This window comes from Lampetra fluviatilis, chromosome 62 (assembly GCF_964198595.1).
Source record: "Lampetra fluviatilis chromosome 62, kcLamFluv1.1, whole genome shotgun sequence".
NCBI classification, from domain to species: domain Eukaryota; kingdom Metazoa; phylum Chordata; class Hyperoartia; order Petromyzontiformes; family Petromyzontidae; genus Lampetra; species Lampetra fluviatilis.
The window spans coordinates 4,624,430-4,642,395 of record NC_136336.1 but is presented as its reverse complement, the minus strand read 5'-3'; the positions used below and the strand labels follow the sequence as shown (position 1 = coordinate 4,642,395).

At 46.6% G+C, this 17,966-nt stretch overlaps 1 protein-coding gene and 5 non-coding genes across 7 annotated transcripts; all 6 read right to left on the bottom strand.

Moving 5' to 3' along the window:
- Nucleotides 1-6,807: 6,807 nt before the first annotated feature.
- Nucleotides 6,808-16,803, bottom strand: RPL17 (ribosomal protein L17). 2 transcript variants are annotated; one of them, XM_078881766.1, is made up of 7 exons: nucleotides 16,752-16,803; nucleotides 15,171-15,226; nucleotides 13,938-13,978; nucleotides 12,743-12,877; nucleotides 11,557-11,655; nucleotides 10,246-10,437; nucleotides 6,808-6,924 (listed from the first exon to the last, which is right to left on the bottom strand). In XM_078881766.1, the coding sequence occupies exons 2-7, from the start codon at nucleotides 15,208-15,210 to the stop codon at nucleotides 6,877-6,879; spliced, it is 555 nt and encodes a 184-aa protein (XP_078737892.1). In that variant the 5' UTR covers nucleotides 15,211-15,226; nucleotides 16,752-16,803; the 3' UTR covers nucleotides 6,808-6,876. The 2 variants fall into 2 exon arrangements, with proteins under 2 accessions (XP_078737892.1, XP_078737893.1); XM_078881767.1 differs by lacking the exon at nucleotides 16,752-16,803 and adding an exon at nucleotides 16,648-16,729.
- On the bottom strand, nucleotides 8,453-8,529 carry LOC144951511 (small nucleolar RNA SNORD58). The gene has a single exon (XR_013640500.1). It is a non-coding gene; the product is annotated as a small nucleolar RNA SNORD58 (small nucleolar RNA).
- LOC144951510 (small nucleolar RNA SNORD58) lies at nucleotides 11,375-11,451 on the bottom strand. Its single transcript, XR_013640499.1, has one exon. It is a non-coding gene; the product is annotated as a small nucleolar RNA SNORD58 (small nucleolar RNA).
- LOC144951512 (small nucleolar RNA SNORD58) lies at nucleotides 11,929-12,005 on the bottom strand. Its single transcript, XR_013640501.1, has one exon. It is a non-coding gene; the product is annotated as a small nucleolar RNA SNORD58 (small nucleolar RNA).
- Nucleotides 13,222-13,298, bottom strand: LOC144951513 (small nucleolar RNA SNORD58). The gene has a single exon (XR_013640502.1). It is a non-coding gene; the product is annotated as a small nucleolar RNA SNORD58 (small nucleolar RNA).
- Nucleotides 14,221-14,297, bottom strand: LOC144951509 (small nucleolar RNA SNORD58). The gene has a single exon (XR_013640498.1). It is a non-coding gene; the product is annotated as a small nucleolar RNA SNORD58 (small nucleolar RNA).
- Nucleotides 16,804-17,966: the final 1,163 nt, after the last annotated feature.

Here is a 17,966-nt window from a genome sequence, read left to right as displayed (position 1 = left end):
ATTTCCCTTCTACGTGACTTTGCCGAAAGAACCAAGAAGATGAATCCCTGCAGTCACGAAAGCTTTAAATCGAAATTTAATGAACATTCGTTTGAGATTATTTACTGTTAAAATGTCCCTCCCTTTATTACTGCTAATCCTATTTCCCTCCCTTTATCACTGCTAATCCTACATAATATACTACTAGCATAATATGACTTTGAGACCCCCCACCACCGACACATTTCACAAGTAGTGACTAATCCCATATCTGCATTTGTCATCAATATGCTAAATTCCTCTGTTGATATGTAACTTCATTTGTCAAGGCTCTCTCCTCCGACAGACCTGTTCTTCACCCGAGGACGGCTGCTTGCGTTGTGGCCGAAACGTCGTGAGAATTGTATCTTATGTTTTTATTTTATTTTCATTTTATTATTTTATTATTTCCCTTCTACGTGACTTTACCGAAAGAACCAATAATATGAATCCATGCAGTCACGAAAGCTTTAAATAGAAATTTAATGAACATTCGTTTGAGATTCTTTACTATTAAAATGTCCCTCCCTTTATTACTGCTAATCCTATTTCCCTCCCTTTATCACTGCTAATCCTACATAATATACTACTAGCATAATATGACTTTGAGACCCCCCACCACCGACACATTCCACAAGTAGTGACTAATCCCATATCTGCATTTGTCATCATTATGCTAAATTCCTCTGTTGATATGTAACTTCATTTGTCAAGGCTCTCTCCTCCGACAGTCCTGTTCTTCACCCGAGGACGGCTGCTTGCGTTGTGGCCGAAACGTCGTGAGAATTGTATCTTATGTTTTTATTTTATTTTCATTTTATTATTTTATTATTTCCCTTCTACGTGACTTTACCGAAAGAACCAATAATATGAATCCATGCAGTCACGAAAGCTTTAAATAGAAATTTAATGAACATTCGTTTGAGATTCTTTACTGTTAAAATGTCCCTCCCTTTATTACTGCTAATCATATTTCCCTCCCTTTATCACTGCTAATCCTACATAATATAGTAGCATAATATGATTTTGAGACCCCCCACCACCGACACATTCTACAAGTAGTGACTAATCCCACATCTGCATTTGTCATCAATATGCTAAATTCCTCTTGATATGTAAACTCCTTTATCAAGGCTCTCTCCTCCGACAGCCCTGTTCTTCACCCGAGGACGGCTGCTTGCGTTGTGGCCGAAACGTCGTGATAATTTTTATCTTATTATGTTTTTATTTCATTATTTTATTATTTCCCTTCTACGTGACTTTACCGAAAGAACCAATAATATGAATCCATGCAGTCACGAAAGCTTTAAATAGAAACATTCTTTAGAGTATTTGTCTGCTGTAAATGTCCAGCATGATAGGCCACTTGTGTTGAACTATCACATTGTGATAACCAGGTCGCTTCTGAAATAGAAGATAAATAGCTGCGGATTTTACCTGATAAAATTAAACGTTTATTTCTCTTAAAATAAGTAAAAAGTTTATTCTATTCTAAATATAAAAACATTTCATTTTTAATTTTTAAAAATTAAAATAGTTTATTTTACTATTAGTTAAATAAATTTGGAATTTATTTACCTTTTCTGGAAATAAACGTTTTATTTTATTTGCTTACCTTTCCTATACATTGTACTAAAATAAACTTATTTTGCTTTTAGTTAAATAAATGTATTACATTTTTAAAATCTAAATTACTTATTTAACTCTTCATGAAATACACGTTGTATTATCTTTTATTACCTTTCCTCTACTTTATACTCCTACCGTGTTTTTTTTGCATTGTTTGTTGTTGTAACTTTCTGACCCCAGTGCCCCCTTACTGGACATAGTAAAAAAAAGAAAATAACATTATAGCCCATAGGATTTCTCCTGCAATCTAAATAACATTCATATTCTGATGGGATTTCCAGCTTCCCCGTAGGCAGAAGAGACTGCATGGGAGTTCACACGATGTCTCGCCCACGACGAACCACCGAACACCCATCAGCCAAAACCCTCAACGATGTCACTTCATCGCAGCGTGACGGCGAAACGCTGTGCCCCCCCCCCCCAAAGCGCGGGGCCCGAGGCAGTCGCCTCAATTCGCCGTACCCGAGGGATGGCTCTTGTTTACCGCCCCACGACCCCCGCCTCTTGGAATTATCAAGCGATGTCTTAGCAGCTTGCACGCCATCAAATATTAAACAGCTCGTCTAAATTAGGCGACGTCTTGGGACATTGTAGGTTATTATCAAATATTAAACGTGCAAAAGGTGTCTTTGTGTTTTTTTTTATCTCACCGCCAAAAGTGGCGGTGAGGTTCACGTCCAAATATCGGAGGACGACCGGGCAAACCGTCAGATGACTGCACAATTACATTACGGGGGGGGGGGGGGGGAGTTCTCTTAAATGTTTCGCTTTGTGACAAAAAAAACTGGAATTCGTCACCATTAATCACCTCTGCCAGACCCGTAGCACGGAAATGTTCCGTATAATTTACAAGGCATGTGCCCTTCGCGATAGCTTTGTGCTGTATATTCACATTTTTTTAAAACCCAACTCATTTCCTGCTCATGTCAGCACGGAGGCAGTCCTCATGTGTTTACAGCCCAGAGTCAGTGGTGGAAATTCCACGTTGCCACGACAAGGGCGGCGTCTCTCATTTCGACCACAGATGGACGATGGGACCCCCCCCCTCCACTCCCCCACCACCACCCCCTCCACCACCCTCCCACCACCACCCCCTCCACCACCCCCCGCCACCACCACCCCCTCCACCACCTCCTCCACCCCCACATCGCTGCGAGCCACCGGGCCGGATCGGCCAGTCCTGCTGGTCGAGATACGCGATGGAAATGTTCCGTGTTGGTTTACAAAGCACGCGCCCTTCCCGATAACTTTAGTGCTGTATAAAAAAACAACAACTACTAATGTCCTGCTCATATGAGCAGCGTTCCATGTAGAAATTCCACGTTGCCATGACAAGGGCGGCGTCTCTAATCTCGACCACCGATGGTCAGTGGGCTGAGTCAACCTCCCCCACAAACTCCCCACCACCACCCTCACCACCACAGCCAGGAATTGAACTCACAACCTCTTACTCTTAGTTCTTTCGGTAAAGTCACGTAGGTAAAAAATGAAATTAAAATTAATAAAAATAAGTTCTTTCGGTATAGTCACGTAGGTAAAAAATGAAATTAAAATTAATAAAATATTTTTATTTTAAAAAAAAAATCATTTTTTACCTACGTGACTTTACCGAAAGAACTAAGAGTATGAATCCTTGCAGTCACGAAAGCTTCAAATCTAGAATCACAACCTCCTCCTCCCCCCCCCCCTGATGGCTGCGAACCACCGGACCGGATCGGCCAGTCCTGTTGGCCGAGACTGGCGATGGAAATGTTCCGTGCAGCCGAAGATCCATGAAGAGCGGTGCCCTTCGTGGCACCCTGCACGCCGCCACGGTAGCGGAAGTTGCCAGAATGTACTGACATTCGTTTGGCTACATTCCAGCTCCTGAGAATTAAACCTCACGAGGGTGTTCCGGCCCGAGATGTTGACAAAGGGGGCCTTACATCATGGGACCTCCTTTGCCAGTACCAAATATACTAATAGGGTTTTTCCCACTTTTTTCTGGCAACAAAACTGACACCTTTTGCGAGGAATCATGTTCACATTAACCACAATACTTGCAGTCAAATGTAAACAAAAACAACTCTGATAATTTATGCGTTGTCTTTGAAACAGAAGGCGCCTTTTGGCGTCATCTGGTCGAACACCATATGAGACTAGGCTCTAAAGAAAGCGTCCTCTGGTGTGGACCAATCCGTTTCAAGGACAATGCATAGATTATCAGCGTATTGTTTTTTGTTTGCACTTGACTGCAAGTATTGTGGTTAATGTAAGCATGATTCCTTGCAAAAGGTGTCAGTTTTGTTGCCAGAAAAAAAGGGGAAACCCCTATTAGTAAAAGGGGCCTCTCTCTTCGCTTGCAGGGGCCCAGACACAAGCTGACCGAAAAACACTGCTCGCTGCAGTCACACAAAGGCAGAGGTGGGACAAAGTCATTGTTATGCAAGTCCAAGTCGAGTCGCAAGTCATCAAATTCATGACTCGAGTCTGACTCGAGTCCAAGTCACATGACTCGAGTCCACACCTCTGCACAAAGGCACGTTTCTTCTTCGGTCTCGTGTCATCGATACCTTGGAATATTATTGGGGGGAGGGGGGGGGGTAATGAGAAACAAGGGGCCAGGGATGGGGTTTGTCCCTCTGTTGACCGTGGTGGATACTGCCACACTTGGGTTACGCGAGTGTGAATGTTTGCGGGCTTTAGTTTACCGCCCCGACTGGTAAACTTGATCCCCCCCATCGCTTAGGATGTCAGCAACATGCAACAACAAAAATCAGCTAAGACCAGAGGTGTGGACTCGAGTCATGTGACTTGGACTCGAGTCCGACTCGAGTCATGAATTTGATGACTTGCGACTCGACTTGGACTTGCATAACAATGACTTTGTCCCACCTATGAGATGTGGACTCGAGTCATGTGACTTGGACTCGAGTCAGACTCGAGTCATGAATTTGATGACTTGCGACTCGACTTGGACTTGCATAACAATGACTTTGTCCCACCTATGAGATGTGGACTCGAGTCATGTGACTTGGACTCGAGTCAGACTCGAGTCATGAATTTGATGACTTGCGACTCGACTTGGACTTGCATAACAATGACTTTGTCCCACCTATGAGATGTGGACTCGAGTCATGTGACTTGGACTCGAGTCAGACTCGAGTCATGAATTTGATGACTTGCGACTCGACTTGGACTTGCATAACAATGACTTTGTCCCACCTATGAGATGTGGACTCGAGTCATGTGACTCGAGTCATGAATTTGATGACTTGCGACTCGACTTGGACTTGCAGCCTAAGACCAAACTGTACACGTTATGAACATGCGTGTTCAGTACAGCGTCGTATGGCTGCGAGACTTGGGACGTTGAAACGACGTACAGAAATAAGATATTGGCAACTCGAAATGTATTGCTGCTGCTAGACAGATGTATGCATCTAAGCTGGACGTCGCTGACCAACGTAGAAAAAGGTTCAACAAAGACGAGCCGATGCAGGCAGCGATGAGAAGTTGCCAGAGGTGGGACAAAGTCATTGTTATGCAAGTCCAAGTCGAGTCGCAAGTCATCAAATTCATGACTCGAGTCTGACTCGAGTCCAAGTCACATGACTCGAGTCCACATCTCATAGGTGGGACAAAGTCATTGTTATGCAAGTCCAAGTCGAGTCACAAGTCATCAAATTCATGACTCGAGTCTGACTCGAGTCCAAGTCACATGACTCGAGTCCACATCTCATAGGTGGGACAAAGTCATTGTTATGCAAGTCCAAGTCGAGTCGCAAGTCATCAAATTCATGACTCGAGTCACATGACTCGAGTCCACATCTCATAGGTGGGACAAAGTCATTGTTATGCAAGTCCAAGTCGAGTCGCAAGTCATCAAATTCATGACTCGAGTCTGACTCGAGTCCAAGTCACATGACTCGAGTCCACATCTCATAGGTGGGACAAAGTCATTGTTATGCAAGTCCAAGTCGAGTCACAAGTCATCAAATTCATGACTCGAGTCTGACTCGAGTCCAAGTCACATGACTCGAGTCCACATCTCATAGGTGGGACAAAGTCATTGTTATGCAAGTCCAAGTCGAGTCGCAAGTCATCAAATTCATGACTCGAGTCCAAGTCACATGACTCGAGTCCAAACCTCTGGAAGCTGCTACTATTTTAGACACATGCAGGATGGACAACAGGAACATTAAGTGGAGGGGAAGACCTAAACTCAAGAGCGCGCTGTACACGTGACAAGCGACCTGCATCGTCTTCTATGGTGGAGGGGGCACAGCAAAACAGCCCCAGCCGTAGCTGCCAACTACTGTATTCATCAAATTCTGACCCGATGAAGCTCCCCAAAGAAATGAGAATCAGGTTTGATCACGGTCGGCTGCTCCCACGGATTCAAAATCCAGCATCTCGGCGGTCGCAGAGACCTTTGGTTTTGGGATGGGTGGCTGTCCATGACACAGCCGTGAAGATAGTAATAGGTTTTTACCCTTTCAACTGGTACAAAAACTGACACCTTTATACAAATCATGTTTGCAATAACCACAACACAAGCAGTCAAAATGCAAAAAGAAACAACTCTGATGTCTTGTATAAAGGTGTCAGTTATTACTATATTTTGCCACTGGTAAAGGTCTCGGTGTAAATGCTTACCCCGAGCTCTCAATACTGATAGTGCGCCGTCTTTGAGTTGTATGCTTTTGGCGTCACCTGGTCCAACACCAATTGAGACTAGGCTCTAAGAAAAGCTATCACAGTTGTGGACCGATAAGCTTCAAGGACAGTGCAAATCATCATCAGAGTAGTTTATTTTTGTTTGTATTTTGACTGCTTGTGTTGTGGTTATTGCAAACATGCCTTGTATAAAGGTGTCAGTTTTTGTACCAGTTGAAAGGGTAAAAACCTATTACAATATTTTGCCACTGGTAAAGGAGGTCTCATAGTGTAAAAGCCGTGAAAATCTTGAATGTTGGAAGTACGGGCATCAACCCTTAAGTTACGACACCAAATACCCAGAGCATTGGTGTACATTTGGAAAGCCCAAATAATGTTGAGAACCATCCCAGGCATCCACATCGCAACTCCCGTGGCTTCACTCCAGATGCATGTTCAAGACACTGCAGATGATTATATACCGATCCGTCTCAAGGGAAACAAAACAGACGCACATATGCATACGTGACCACTTAATGTTTATTTTCAGTTAAGGTGTTTATTAAATCGACAAGGACGGGTGGGAGATGTCTATTCCCGGGCCATGAGCTTCTGTTTCTTCAGCTTCTTCTGAGAAACCTGTGGTGGCAAAAACGGATAAAGTCAGAACTGCAAATAACACATGAAGAGCGAGAAAAGCAGGGTGTGCAGTTTTTTTTTACGGAGGCAAAATTAAATATCACAATCTTCTTCCTCCTTCCCCTCTGCCCCGAAGGAGACTCCCCAAACACAGTTAGTCAAGCGCACAGGCGGTTTCAGGTTTAAGCCCCTGTCTCACAAGATATTCCAGTTCGGTCTCAAGTTATAGTTACAGCAAGTCTCGTAATTGGGAAGTTACAGATTCAAATACCCTATTTGGTTATCTTCACCCCCTAATCCCCTCCCCCTCCTTGGGGGGGTCGATGAAAATAAGTAACCACTCTGTACACTATGAGAACTCCTTTACCAGTGGCAAAATATAGTAATAGGGTTTTACCCTTTAAACTGGTACAAAAACTAAGAGAAGCTGTCTCGGGTGTGGACCAATCAACTTCAAGGACAGTGCATATCATTATCAGAGTTGTTTCTTTTTGTTTGCATTTTGACTGCTTGTGTTGTGGTAATTGCAAACATGATGCCTTGTATAAAGGTGTCTGTTTTTGTACCAGTTTAAAGGGTAAAAACCTATTACGAACCACTTTGTTTGAGAATAGGTTTTCCACTTTTTTCTGGCAACAAAACAGGTGTTAAGATGTTAAAACACCAAACAGAAACCTTTTAGAAGGAATTATGTCTGTGTTAACCACAATACTTGTGGTCAGAATGCAAACAAAACACTGATAATATATGCATTGTCTTTGAAGCTGATTGGTCCACACCAAAGACAGCTTTCTTTCACAAGCCGTGTCTAAAAACGGTGTTAGAACAGAGACGAGGCTTGAAAGAAAGCTGTCTCTGGTGTGGACCAACCAGTTTCAAAGACGATGCATATATTTATCAGAGTATGTTTTTTAATCTTGATCTGAAGCTTAATCTTGATTTGAAGCTTTCGTGACTGCAGGAATCCATTCCCTTTGGTTCTTTCGGTAAATTCACGTAGGTAGGAATATAATAAAAACAAATCACGACGTTGTGATTGCAACACAAGCAATCATCATCAGGTGGGAACACCACAGCAATATCTTTTTTTGCGCTGAAGTGGGAGCGTTTGCATTCTGACCACAAGTATTATGGTTAATGCAGATATGATTCCTTGTAAAAGGTTTCCGTTTGGCGTTTTAACATCTGAACCCCTGTTGCCAGAAAAAAGGGGAAAACCTTTTCTCATATTTCGAACTCGCATAGGAGGTCCCATGTTGCACACTTAGTGTTTGTATTGAGCAACTTGTTCCCTACAACAGGGACACGTGCGATTTCCACCACTGGTTCCAGGCTGTTGACCCCCTTATGCAACATTTAGAATGCGTTGACTTTCGTGAACGCTCATAAAATACTCTCCCAGCCTCCTTCCACGACGCTTCCAATGCACAGCTTGTGGATTTGCTAAAGCCTCTTTGGAAACGCTGAAGCTCAAGCCCCAAGGGTCGAGGGAGGGAGGGGGGTCCCCATGTGGACACGTGCGTCTCGAGTAGCTCAGCCGTTTGGTAACGCGGAGGTTGTTTTCACGGTGAATCCAAAGGTGTCCTAAGTTGGTCATCATAGCCACTCGAAGCGACGCACGCGCCAGACAGGTGGGGGGGGCAGCACTCGGGATATCATCCCCACTGAGGGTGAGTACAAGCGCTGTGGTGAGGATGGCAGCCTCCCGCCCCCCCCCCCCCGACGATGGCTATGGTAAAGTCACGTATAAAGATAAAATACTACTACGTTTCGATTGCAACACAATCAATCATCAGGTATAAAAGAAATAGCAACAAAAATCTAACCAGAAAACTATAGACAGACATAAGCAGGCAGATATCACAAAGATACATAGAGAGAGAGAACACACATCGGCACACATACGTGACTTTACCGCAAGAACCAAAGAGTAATTCCTGCAGTCACGAAAGCTCCAAATTAAGATTGATGGCTATGGTGAGGACGAGTTTTACGGTGAGGTCGAGGGCTAGGTGGCGAGGACGAGTTTTACGGTGAGGTCGAGGGCTAGGTGGTGAGGACGATGACTACGGTGAGGTCGAGGGCTAGGTGGCGAGGACGAGTTTAACGGTGAGGTCGAGGGCTAGGTGGTGAGGACGATGACTACGGTGAGGTCGAGGGCTAGGTGGCGAGGACGAGTTTAACGGTGAGGTCGAGGGCTAGGTGGTGAGGACGAGTTTTACGGTGAGGTCGAGGGCTAGGTGGCGAGGACGAGTTTAACGGTGAGGTCGAGGGCTAGGTGGTGAGGACGAGTTTTACGGTGAGGTCAAGGGCTAGGTGGTTAGGACGATGACTACGGTGAGGTCGAGGGCTAGGTGGTGAGGACGAGGGCTAGGTGGTGAGGACGAGTTTTACGGTGAGGTCGAGGGCTAGGTGGCGAGGACGAGTTTTACGGTGAGGTCGAGGGCTAGGTGGTGAGGACGAGTTTTACGGTGAGGTCGAGGGCTAGGTGGTGAGGACGAGTTTTACGGTGAGGTCGAGGGCTAGGTGGCGAGGACGAGTTTTACGGTGAGGTCGAGGGCTAGGTGGCGAGGACGATGACTACGGTGAGGTCAAGGGCTAGGTGGTGAGGACGATGACTACGGTGAGGTCAAGGGCTAGGTGGCGAGGACGAGTTTAACGGTGAGGTCGAGGGCTAGGTGGTGAGGACGATGACTACGGTGAGGTCAAGGGCTAGGTGGTGAGGACGATGACTACGGTGAGGTCGAGGGCTAGGTGGCGAGGACGAGTTTAACGGTGAGGTCGAGGGCTAGGTGGTGAGGACGAGTTTTACGGTGAGGTCGAGGGCTAGGTGGTGAGGACGATGACTACGGTGAGGTCGAGGGCTAGGTGGCGAGGACGAGTTTCATGGTGAGGTCGAGGGCTAGGTGGTGAGGACGATGACTACGGTGAGGTCGAGGGCTAGGTGGCGAGGACGAGTTTAACGGTGAGGTCGAGGGCTAGGTGGTGAGGACGAGTTTTACGGTGAGGTCGAGGGCTAGGTGGCGAGGACGACTACGGTGAGGTCGAGGGCTAGGTGGCGAGGACGAGTTTAACGGTGAGGTCGAGGGCTAGGTGGCGAGGACGACTACGGTGAGGTCGAGGGCTAGGTGGCGAGGACGAGTTTAATGGTGAGGTCGAGGGCGAGGTGGTTAGGACGAGTTTAACGGTGAGGTCGAGGGCTAGGGGGCGAGGACGAGTTTAACGGTGAGGTCGAGGGCTAGGTGGTTAGGACAAGGACTACGGTGAGGGTGACGAGGGTTATGGCGAGGGTGGCCAACGCCGCGCGACGGCTGTGCTCACCTTCTTCTTGGCGGCCGCCTCCTCCTCTGGCTTGGGCACGACGTGCTCCTTCTCGGTGAGGATCAGCTCGATGTGGCACGGCGAGCTCATGTAGGGGTTGATGCGTCCGTGCGCGCGGTACGTGCGGCGCCTCATGTGGGGGGCCTTGTTCACCTGGATGTGCTCGATCACCAGGGAGTCCACGTCCAGGCCCTGCGGCGGGTGGGCACACGCAAGGCCAGTGTGAGCGAGAGGATGCGGCAAGAGCGGTTTTTACGTCACGTGTGTTGGACACCTTTGAATGCTTGCGAGTAGCCAACCGTGCTAATCAGGTGCGAGGATTATCACGGCTTGGAGGAGAGGTGCGAGTGTGTGAGAGGAGCGGGTGAGGATTGGTGTTGGGGAAAGGAAGTGTGAGTGGGCGAGTGAGAGTAGTAGTGCGAGTGAGGTGAGCAGCGGTGTGGGTCAGGTGTGAGTGGGGAAGCGAGAGGGGGGGCGAGTGAGAAGGTGCGGTAGCAATGAAGAGCTATCGATAGGTGTAGCAACCATCAGCACTACCAAACCACCACAACTCACCAACTGGTACCATCAGCGTACTGTTTAACGATCAACGGCACCAACAAGCATCCACTTGTAAAAACTAGCACCTCAATCACCAACAACCACCCAGCCACCAATATAACAACCACTAATACCAGCTACAAATCCAAAAGTACTATAATACTGTACAATTATATAACGTCAGTGGGTTGTAAGAAACATTTGAAGACAGCAATCATGTACATAATCTTGGAACCCAATCACCGGTTAAATAACCACCAAACACACCAGCCAAAGGTATAACCTCCATCACAATGCTGTTAGGTTGAGGCTCAAGGAACTAACAAGGCAGTAAATAGGAAACAAGATCGAGGTGATACAAACAAGGCAAGTAGAAGAGAGTATAGATTCGTGATGCGTGCCGAGAACCTTGAATGGCGACAACTCGCTGAGTAGCGAAGGTTGTTCAACCACCACACGACTCATTATCCAATCGACAGTCAGACGGTGGGGGGGAACGACAGTGGCGCACGTGTCCACACCGCAACCAGCACAACCACCAACCAGCACAACCACCGTCCACCCCACCACGGCCAACGTCTGCACTCGAGTGGCTCAGCCATTTGGTAACGCTGAGGTTGTTTTCACGGTGAATCCAAAGGTGTCCTAAGTTGGTCATCATGGCCACTCGAAGTGCCGGCCGCAACCCCGACCCAACCCTCCCCTCGCGCCCCACTCACGGCTCCGACCGTGTCCCCCGAATGCCCCCACCACGACCACCTTGCACCTCACCTTGAACTCAGCGTTGCTCTCGGCGTTCTTGAGCAGCTGCAGGAGGAACTCGGCGCTCTTCTTGGGCCAACGGCCCTGTGTCCAGTCCCATGCTTTGGCCTGAAGGACGATCACACACACGAACACACACACGATCACACACACACACACGATCACACACACACACACACGATCACACACACACACACACACGATCACACACACACACACACACGATCACACACACACACACGATCACACACACACACGATCACGCACACACGATCACACACACACGATCACACGCACACACACACGATAACACACACGATCAGCACACAAAAAACGGTGCAATAGGTGCCACCAACGCAAACGTGGCCCAGTTGCTTTCGAGTGGCTCAGCCGTTTGGTAACGCTGAGGTTGTTTTCACGGTGAATCCAAAGGTGTCCTAAGTTGGTCATCATGGCCACTCGAAGCAACGCGCGTCGGTGCGTGGCGGAACACAATATGCCAGGTCCATTCCCCTCGCACTTCTCTTAAAATTAAGGAATTATTCTCACGTGGTTTTATTTTTATCGTAACTTAGTAGATGTAGGTGTAAAACATTCTTCCGCAACCCCGTCATTAAGCAGTGTCTAACAAAGTTAAAGGTGCATCCCTGAAAGTTCTTCCTCACTGCCACTGCTGGCAGAAGGGCCTCCACGATAAAGATCTGTGCAAAAGTGCCCTTAGAGGGTATATTGGATTTTAGATTTGAAGCTTTCGTGATTGCAAAGATTCATACTCTTAGGTTTTTTCGGTAAAGTCACGTAGGTAAAGAATAAAATAAAAAATTAATATAAGTAATAATATTAATAAAATAATAAATCACGACGTTTCGGAGGCAACACAAGTCTCCGTCATCAGGTATATTGGATCTACTCTTGCATCTTGCATGAAGGGGGGGGGTAGAGTACCCACACTTTACCTCACCACCCTTACCCATCGACTATGGCGTTCCCATTGATGGGTACAGGCAGGCAAATGTAAGAAACGTTCCCCAATGTTTCCACTGCTACGACAGTTAAGACGGAATCTAACCGTCGAACGCATGCAATGCAAGTGCACAGCCCGCCTTCTCTCAATTCTCTTAGACGACTCAGGCCCACGCACGTACGGGTAACGCGCCCGACGTCTGTAAACGGGCGAAAGAAACCGGTGTCTCACCTGGGCACAGCGGCCCACGCCACCGTTGTAGCGACGGAAAGGGACGCACTGCTTCATGAGGACCACATCCTTCAGGTACTTGGTTGCCTTGCGGATGTGCATGCCCTTGATGGTGTGTGCTGTCTCACGGGTGTTCTGGTCAAAACAAAAGCATTCAATCAACAACAATCGGATTAAGGAACTTCACAATACACTTTTTTTTTTATTTTACAAAGTTAAAGTCTCACTGAGCTACATAGCTTTTGCAGAGAGCGACCTGGCCACAAATGAGAGCTCAACCAAGTGGCCGATCACGTAGAAATGCATAGCAGCAAAATACTCTAATAAAGCGGACAAGCACCAGTGTGTCCTTTTGGCTGGCGATTCCATTGACTGTTGTTCAACTATGTACAATTGTTGCTTTAACCACGCTAATTTCTCGCATAAGCATGCACCCCAAACACGATCTACCACCGCAACACAAACCGCCTGCCTTTCGAGTGGCTCAGCCATTTGGTAACGCTGAGGTTGTTTTCACGGTGAATCCAAAGGTGTCCTAAGCTGGTCATCATGGCCACTCGAAGCGACGCGTGCATGCACGTGGTGAAAGACGAAACTATGCACGTTTTCTCTCAAATATAATTCAACAACCTAGGAAATGCACAGAAGTCTAGTTTCAATTGCTAAATTACAACTCAAGGGATCATCCAGGCAAAATCTTTTTTTATGAACAAGTCTTGTTATTGGAAGCATGTTTTAAATGACAATGACTAGTAGTATGCAAATACCTTACATCATTTATTTCATTTGCATGGGACATGGGTCTTCTTGCACATATTTCAGTTTGCTTCATTGCTGTGTTTTAATTTTGTTTGCCGCTGTTGTCCCACGTCACCATAATGAGACTAATCACGGTATTTCTCGAGTTCTCGCTTAGTTACAAAAAAACAACTTGGACTTGATTTCTGTTAAAGAACATTTTTTTTTTAATTGTTCCAAAAACTTAAGTCTTCAAGATTCAGCAAGGCTTTCAAAGTAGCACATTCCAATATTAACACCGTGTTGTGGCAAACGGGATGGACTGCAGCATTGCAGGACGTTATAGGGCATGGCAACAGCATGGAGGTGCCTTCATTCCAGCAGTGACGATGATAATAATGATGTTGGTATCGGCAACCAACAAACGCAAAAAAGTGTGGCTCAAGCAAATTCTTACCTTGAAATGGACGCGGAGATTTGATCCCCTGGCCTTGCAGGCTGTGGCGTGAAAACATAAGTAGGGGGTGGGGGGTAACACACGCGTATACACAGGGGTAGAGACACGCGCAAACACGGACATGCAAGCGAACACACGCACACATGGGTAGACCACACAGGATGGAACACACGCAAAAACCACGTGCACACACGCAGACACAACAAGATTAGAGATCAGAAGAGGTGCAGTACTGGCCACTTTTCAGCCACCCATAGCAGGTTCAGGGCACGCAAACAGAGGGGCTGCTCAGAGGAATGGTAACGCAGTTGTTATTTTCACGGTCAATCCAAAGGTGTCCTAAGTTGGTCATCATTGCAACCCATGCTGCTGGGAGGGGCCCGCTCCCTGCACCATCCAACACTACTAGTGTTGCGGAGAACGAAGCGGAGAGAAAAGTTCGATGGAGGATGCAGTGTCTTGGACGATGACACCGAGTGTAGGGATCGATTTAAAGCTTTCGTGACTGCAGGGATTCATCTTCTTGGTTCTTTCGGTAAAGTCATCACGTAGAAGGGAAATAATAAAATAATAATATAATAAAACATAATAAAATAATTCTCACGACGTTTCGGCCACAACGCAAGCAGCCGTCCTCAGGTGAAGAACAGGTCTGTCGGAAAGACAGCGTCTGAATGAGCTGTCTTTCCGACAGACCTGTTCTTCACCCGAGGACGGCTGCTTGCGTTGTGGCCGAAACGTGAGAATTATTTTATTATGTTTTATTTTATTATTTCCCTTCTACGTGACATTACCGAAAGAACCAAGAAGAAGAGTGTAGGGAATCAAGTGACAGGAGGTAGAATCGAATGGTGAATGAGCTGGAGACGGAACGAAATGAGGTCTGCAGAGGAAGGTGAACGATTTGAAGCTTTCGTGACTGCAAGGATTCATACTCCTAGTTCTTTCGGTAAAGTCACGTAGGTAAAAAATGAAATTAAAATTAATAAAAAATAAAATAATAAAAATCACGACGTTTCGGAGGCAACACAAGTCTCCGTCATCAGGTGATGCAGCAAATCTGGCTGTGACGGTCCCACCTGAATGAGGGAGACTTGTGTTGCCTCCGAAACGTCGTGATTTTTATTATTTTATTAATTTTAATTTCATTTTTTACCTACGTGACTTTACCGAAAGAACTAAGAGTATGAAGGTGAACGCGTTGGTGTCGTCCCACCCCCCGGCGAAACTTACATTTGGTGGGATTCTCGGGGTCCAAGGAGTAGCGCCCCATCTTCCTGACTCAGGGTCTGTTTTGGGCACAAAATTTAAAACAAAACCGTGGGTCAACATCGGGCAGAAAATACAATAGGGGAACACCTCTTAACCACAAAAGGTAAACTTGATCCACCAAAGATCCCCCCCATTCCCCCCCCCCGTATAGCCTGCAGATGATTGTTTGCGAGCAACTATGAGATACCAGAACGGCACTGGAGGGGGGTGGCCAACACCACGCCCGGCCGCCTTTGTCTCCCGAACTGGCGATATTTACACGCCAACACCGGTTACTCATTTGAGGTTGAGTCGATCTAGGTGAGGCCCAGGACCGGTTCAAATTATCGTCACTGGTGACCAGTTGCCGAACACACACACACACCACACCTTGGGGGTGTGCCCTGGTACGGATCCAAGCGACAAGATGATCCCACCGATATACGTGGGTCACACCTCGTGGCATGCCATTCATCCCAAGTGAAAATGCCTCCTACTCGCTTACGGTTTTGACTTTAAAGCCGTCCTAAAACAATCAATCGGCTTGCTGGTCTCGTGCAAATGTGATCTCGACGCCACTCGAGTTTTTTTTAAGTTTATCGGTTTCGAGAGCTAACTCACCCATGTCAAAAACGGCCTCATTCGCAAGGGTAACCACAATTACAAAACACGCAAATAACACGGCAGAAACAGGAGTGATGCAAACATTTCCCTCCCTTTAAGTGGTGAATTGCGGCCAAATAGCTTAACAGGAACCACGCAGCGACGCTGATTGGCATTCATCCAGCAGTGGATTTACAAACGCTTGCTGTACCCACGTTACGCATCATCTTAACCGGAAAGCCCACTTTGAATGGTTGATCTGGGATTAACATCGCGTACATTTTCACAACCACCTAGATAATCACGCATAGTAACCTACAACTACCTAATATGCGTGCTTGTGCTACCAAGGGTCTCTGCCATGCATTACCATCTCAACCACTGCCTAGAGCCCTAGACCAACATACGCCTCTCTTAGGTAAACTGCTCCGTGATATTGTTAGAGACCTACCCCGTCTCGCATTGAGGCTCTTTCTTAATACTCTGGTTGCCGACCCTTGGACGCTGTGGCCAACAACCCATGCCGAACGTTCCAGCCGGTCGCGCAGGCTTATCCGGCATAGCGACCCATAGGCCCCGAAACTGCTCGGCACGATAATTTCAACATCTCGTAATGTCCACAGCGGGACTTAAAATGTGTTTTTGTTTATCGCCTCAGTGAAAGTCACCCGAGACGCCGCGCACTAACTTACACAGGTGTTAATAGAGAAAGTGTTAAAGTGATATATAATCGCTTTGCCACAAGGCCGGTGTACGATTGTACGAAACCCACACACACACGTACAGAATAACGTCGCGAACAAGCGTAATCACGAAACGTCGCGTCGTACACCATCGCCCTAAAAAGCTAACTTACTCCTGCGCACAAGCATCGCAAAATGGAGAGCAAGCGCGGCCTTAATGACGGCGGATTACATCGGATTGAGTCGGAGGAGAGCAACGCAACGTAGCCGCCATTACCTCGAGCCGCCGGAAAAGGAGGGGGTGGCGCGGTGTCTTGTGGGATAACGAGCGCCCCCTGTGTGTGTGGAGGGGGTGGTGGCGTCCAAGTCTCGCGAGAACGCGAGGAACGAGAGCGGCCGATCGAGGCTTAGTATCGCGAGACTTGGGAGTGGCGGGGGAATTAGTGGGGGGGGGGGTAGTCGCGAGTGACGTCACGCGGCACGTTTTAATTAAGATTCAGAATATTTGATTTAAACTGTTAGGAGGAATCCGATGAGCTATAAAGCTCTTATATAATACGGGTGATTTTTTTGGGGGAGGTTAGATCGCGTAAATATATAAATGTGTCGTCAAACCCGCCACCATCTGACACAGCCAAATAGGGGCCATCCATAAATGACGTCACGCACCTAGGGGGGGGGGTCAGACATTTGTGACGATGTGTGACGAGGGAAGGGGGTTTGAGAAACGTGACGTCACATGAAAATGCGCAACTTTAAATAAATATAGACAACACGTTCTACTTAATTAAATCGACTTTATTAAATGTTTTCTCCTACAACATCAGAGTGCAGCGCCACATTAAATACGCACTACAATGACAATCGTTTAAAGCGATTTGAAGCATGTTTTATTGTCAAAATGGAAATATGGTTTCGGGGGGGGGGGGGCAAAGCTTTGTGACGTCATATTTGAGGGGGGGTCTGACTTTTTGTGACGCCGTGTGTCGAGGGGGGGGGGTGTTCAAAAATCGTCCAAAATCGCGTGACGTCATTTATGTACGACCCCTTATTCATCCCACCACGATGCAATATTGGCAGTGATTACGGGCTACGATTCGATTGCAGCATTTAATCCAATATTATCGAGCTATAACGTGCACATGCGAGCCTGTAGTGGCTCGAGGGTTCCCATTAATCAATCACAAGGCAATGTTATTGATGAATATGTTGAGTTTGGGAATCGATTATTGACTGTGGGCGAGTGCTTCAAATCGCTTTAAACTATTGTCATTGTAGTGCGTATTTAATGTGGCGCTGCACTCTGATGTTGTCGGAGAAAACATGTATTAAAAGTTCTAGATTTGAAGCTTTCGTGACTGCAATGATTCATATTCTTAGGTTTTTTCGGTAAAGTCACGTAGGTAAAAACATTAAAATTAATAAGACGGAAGCTTGTGTTGCCTCCGAAACGTCGTGATTTTTATTTTATTTTACTTTTATTAATTTTAAT